General features: G+C 58.4%; 1 protein-coding gene across 1 annotated transcript; it reads right to left on the bottom strand.

The window, feature by feature from the left end:
• Positions 1-592: 592 nt before the first annotated feature.
• Nkx2-3 (NK2 homeobox 3) lies at positions 593-4,170 on the bottom strand. The gene is made up of 2 exons (XM_006992014.3): positions 3,646-4,170; positions 593-2,129 (listed from the first exon to the last, which is right to left on the bottom strand). Exons 1-2 carry the CDS (start codon positions 3,992-3,994, stop codon positions 1,396-1,398), a joined length of 1,083 nt encoding a protein of 360 aa, XP_006992076.3. The 5' UTR covers positions 3,995-4,170; the 3' UTR covers positions 593-1,395.
• Between the last annotated feature and the right edge of the window lie 761 nt (positions 4,171-4,931).

Below are 4,931 nucleotides of genomic sequence, written 5' to 3'. Positions count from 1 at the left end.
CATTCACCCGCCTTGGCACGCTCACAATCGGCCGTGTGGCAGCACAGGCCTCGCACAGGCATTCTCCGCGAGTGACAAGGAGCCGCATAAAGCCGCGGCCGCCGGGGGAGAAGGGAGGGCGGCCGAGGGGGAGAGCTCGGCCGCGGCGGGGCGCAGCGCAGCGCCCCCGGGCGCGCTGGAAGGCCCGGTGGTGGCCGAGGAAGGAGCCGCCCAAGGCTGAGCCTGCAGGCGGGCTTTTCGTCTTCCTCGGAGACCCTCGCGGTGGGGCAGCGTCTCAGCTTGCCCGTGGCAGGTCCCCGCACCAAGTCAGTGCATCTGGGTAAAATGTAGCGGTGGGTGGGGTGGGGGGTGGGGATTACAAAGTCCTGGACCTCCGAGGACCCAGCCTCCCTCCAGCCTGTTCGGCCCACAACACTAAAGAGAAATTAATGAACAAAGCGGCCAAGAGACCAAACTTGCAGCCTGGGGCCTGGCGCTGGGGCACCAGGCTGAGATGCCCAGGGTGCTTTTCCTCTCTTTCCGCCCTGTTTAAGGGAGTCCCCTCCCCAGTTTTGGGGGCTAAACCAGTCTGCAGCAAGCCAAACAGTTCAGAAATATTGCACCTTCTTTATTGACTCCTGTAGTGTATGACAGCGGTGTGTACACGGCGTGTGGGTATAGTTATATAGAGAGATAATGTGCTGAATACAGAATATAAAACAGAAAGGAAACCAACCTGGGACACCTAAGCCGGGCCGCCAGGTCTTGGATTTGCTCAGCTGCCTCCCTTCCCCCAGCTTTCGATCTCACTGGGATGGTGGTGTCCCAGAAGAGTCCCCTGACAATCCAGATCTCCTGGCGGAGTCTGGCTCCGAAGAGAGGCAGTGGGTAAACGAAAATCCACTGTGCTGTGGCGCTCCAGGCTAGAAAACGGGGCTGCGGATCGGTGGAATTACTCAAGCCTATTTTTCTCTCCTTCACGCTCTCTCCCCAGCTATTTTTCTTTTCTTTTCTTCTTTCTTTCTTCTCTTTTTTCCCCCTGTTTGGTCCGGTTCCCCGACCATACTTCGCGAAGACCAAGGGAAGGCCGAAGGAGAAAAGCCCTCCTCCTGAGAGCAAGCGACAGCCGGAGTCCCAGCCTCCCGCACTCCCCGCAGAGCCAGGGTGGGGGCCAACCTCTTCCCTGGCACCTGGCCCGCGTTTCTGTCTCAGACAGTCTTGACGACTGGACCAGGGCATCCGTTTCTCCGCTGAGCCCCAGGCCTAGAGTGCCCGGCGACCCTGGCCCCTTGGGGAGCGTTACGTCTGTATTTTATTTTAACGAGGGGACCTGGCCCTTGGGTCTGGCCTTTCTCGTGTCTCATTCCCGCGGCGCCAACCTGCGGTAGGACGCCCGCTGCATGTCCTGCCCGGTCCTTACCAAGCCCTGATGCCCTGCAAGGTCCCCTGTGCACACGCGGCCCCCGCTGCGGCACCCTGGTGCAAGGGTTGAGCGCCGCCGCCGCTGCCAAAGCCTCCCAGGTTGCTCACGTTCACAAAGGATCCGCCGCCGGTGGCGCTGCAGGCGGGCTGCATGGCGGTGGTCGCTGCGGAGGCCCCGCCGCCGCCGCCGCCGCCTGTCGGGTAGGCGCAGCCGTAGCTCCCGCTGTAGGCCGCGGCCGCGGCTGCGGCTGCAGCAGCCGCTGCGGCGGCGGCGGCCGAGTTCCCGTAGCCGTAGGCGGGGAAGCTGTTGTAGGAATAGGCGCCGGCGCCCACGCTGTAGGGCGAGCCATAGGCCTGCGCGCTGGGCGTGACGCACGGCTTGCCGTCCCGCACCAGCACCGGCACCGCCACGCGGCGAGGTGGCGGCGGCGGCGCGTGCGTCCCCAGCTCCAGGGACTTGTCCTGCCGCTGTCTCTTGCACTTGTACCTGCGATTCTGGAACCAGATTTTCACCTGCGTGGACGTGAGCTTCAGGCTGCTGGCGAGGTGCTCGCGCTCGGGCGCCGACAGGTACCGCTGCTGCTTGAACCTGCGCTCCAGCTCGAAGACTTGAGCTTGCGAGAAGAGCACCCGCGGCTTCCGGCGGCTGCGCGGCTTCGGCCTCTCGCCGTCCTCGCTCGCCTTACAGTCTCCCGTCGCTTCTAGAGACTTCTTCAGCTGGCAGCTTTCTGCAGGGGGGAAGCAAGACATCAGCCGGGTTCTGGCTCCCTGTAGAGCTGGCCAACGCCCGGAAGCACAGAGCGCCCCGTAAAAATGCTTAGATTTGGGGAAAGTTCATGATTCCTGGTGCTCAAGGGCCCTGCGTCGGGGCCGAGCTCCTCTCCGGGAGGAGGCATGTTCGGCGGGGAGTAGTTAGCTTGCATTTATTAAAACTTGAGTGTCTGCGAGTCAAGAGATTAAGTGTGCGGCTCGACGCCCTAATGACTATTTTCAAGATGAAAGCTTGTGTCTGCGTTAGCAACGACAATATTTGCAAACTCGTTTGCCTACCACTCACCACGGACATCTGAAGGTGTGAAACGTGTGGGTATTGGGGACCCACAGCCGGGATGCATGGGTTGATTGCAAAGTTTTTTTCTGTTCGGGAATATCTAAGTGTAGGCGTATGCGCAACTCAAGAATTGATTTTTTTTTTCTTATCAAAACTACTGAGAATGTGTGTGAAACAAAATTTGTACATTACCTTACAGAGGAAAAAAGTTGGATGGACCTATTTAGACAGTTTCGTGTCCGTTTTAGGCCTGGCGAACTGTCAGAGAAAAGGCCTTGGTTTCAGCCACATTAAACCTCCACTTGGAGAAGAGATTCTTTGATTCTGTCTTCCTTTCAGACATTTCCTGGGGGCTTATTCAATTATTAGATTTTCCTACCACCTCAGGTCTGCTGAGCGTCCAGAATCCCCGGCTAAATTCTGCACTTTACCTACTCAGACTTGCAGCCCGAGACACAAAGCGAACACTAGGGTTCTTACTCTTATTATTCTTATTCTTATTTTAAGGGCTTCACCTCAAGGGCATGAGTGGTGAGGGTCACCTGGGCTGGATCGAACGCCTACACATCAAACATCCCTTCTCCTTCGCAGAGTGCTGTGGGTGTGAGAACGCTGAGCTCCAAGCTCACAAGTAAGGTGACGCCTATCAAGGTTCCTTGTCTTCAAGGACTCTTAAAAACACGACCTGCTTGAACTGCCTTTCTGGGAAGCCGGGGTGACTGCCCTGGCCTCACCCTGAACTCAATTCACGTTAGAAGAAAGGCAAAAAAATGGCCAGACTACTGACTCCTTTTTCAAGAACACACACACACACACACACACACACACACACACACACACACACACACACACACACGAAGATGTTAGGACCTAACCGCTGGGCCCATCCCTTATCGCTTATCCAAACCGGGGCTGCAGTAATCCCTTTCCCTTCCCTCCTTCCCTCAGGGGCTGCTCCCCGCTCCCTGCTCCGGGGAAGAGCGGTTGTCACAATCTCCTCCTGTCCCCCTTACCCCTCCCTAGCTGCATCTCAGGTGCCCGTGCTTTGCAGAGCTGTCTTTGAACCTGGCATAGGCATGACCCTCGCCAAACGCGAAAGGGGCGGGTGGTCATGCTGGCCCCGTTTGTGGGTTGTTTATGGGCGCTGAGCCGTTGCCCCAGGTGTAGGGGCGCGCTGCCTTCCCCCTACTCACTTTGACTCCGTTCTCTCACAACCTCCTCTTCTTGGTCCTTGGGCCTGCTGCAGGAGTCTCGAAGGACTGTGTGGACATAGCTCTGCGGACAGAGACCTGAATCTCCGTGGCCCTCGGCAGCAGCTAGTGAGTTCAAATAGGACAGTTTCTCTCCTTCTTCTTCCTCGTCCTCCTCCCCCGCGTCGGAAAACTGTGTCCCTTCGGCCGCGGCCAGCATGCAGGGAGCCGATTGAAAGTGCTGCTCCAACTCCGCCTGCAAGTGAGCTCCGTGGAAGTGCTGCTGCTGCTCCAGATTCAAAATGTCTTTGACTGAGAAAGGGGTGGAGGTGACCGGGCTTGGTAACATCATCAGGGCCACTTAATTGTCCAGTCCAAATACTCAATAAATCCCGGCGGGGGCGGGGAGGCAGTGCGGCGGCTCCAGCTCTTCCTCTGGACTCCGCGGTGCTGCGGAGTCGAGCTTTTGACAGACGCGGTCCTTCTCCAGTCTAAATCGCCTCCATTGGCCGGGACCTGGGGGTCTGGGTTTTGTTACAGCCACTGCAAGGACTGGGGCCGGGGCTGTGAAGCCTCTGTCCCGGGGCCTTGCGTCACGTCGAGGGGCGGGGTCGGCATCCTGGCCTCCTTCCTAATTGGTTCTGGCGTGGGTGGGCCACGCCCTCCGCGTCCACCCCTGGGGGATGTTGCTGCGCTACCAGAAATAGCCAGGGACTAGAATGGGTCTTGAGGTCCAAGTCGCTGTGGGAGAGGCTGCTTTGGACCGGGTGTCCGAATCACCGATTCCCGCCCCACCTAGCCGCACCCGCCCGACCAGGGCCAGTTCTGAGAGGCTCACTGTCCATGGGCCAAGGTCCTAGAAGGATGACACAGATTCCAGCTGCTTCGGGGCAGGAAAAGTTCCTGGCCAGTAAATACCGGACGACGGATTCCTCAGGAGACGACTGCTGTGTCTGTGGGAATATGAGCGACGTGTCGAATTCCACCTTGTCCTTGCTCTAGCTGTTCTCACCACGTGGAGTGCCTTTTCCGCCCTCATTTCCACGAGTGCACGGCTGTTCTCCGGGAGGCTCTGCTCAAACACCACGTCCTCCAAGCAAGCGCGGCCAGATCGCCTAGCCCGGAAGTGCTCTTCCTCAGAACTTGCTCCGTTAGTAATGACACTTGTCACCCTCCCCACCTAGTGCTATGGCTGTATGTGTCCTCCCGATTGTCAAGTTAGACTGTGAGTCCCTGAGGGCAGGGTCCAGGTCGTATTTGCCCTTGCGGCCCTTGCAGACAAGATGATG

This window comes from Peromyscus maniculatus, chromosome 1, assembly GCF_049852395.1.
Source record: "Peromyscus maniculatus bairdii isolate BWxNUB_F1_BW_parent chromosome 1, HU_Pman_BW_mat_3.1, whole genome shotgun sequence".
Classification (NCBI taxonomy): Eukaryota; Metazoa; Chordata; class Mammalia; order Rodentia; family Cricetidae; genus Peromyscus; species Peromyscus maniculatus.
Note: the sequence above shows the minus strand (reverse complement) of the source record. Positions and strands in the feature narration are given on the sequence as shown.

Bases quoted from the DNA above. Each gene is read 5' to 3' on its own strand.
- Nkx2-3 (XM_006992014.3), bottom strand. From the start codon at position 3,994: ATGATGTTACCAAGCCCGGTCACCTCCACCCCTTTCTCAGTCAAAGAC. The intron at 2,130-3,645 runs GTGAGTAGGGGG...TCCCCCCTGCAG, and splicing joins TGTGAGAGAACGGAGTCAAA to AAAGCTGCCAGCTGAAGAAG.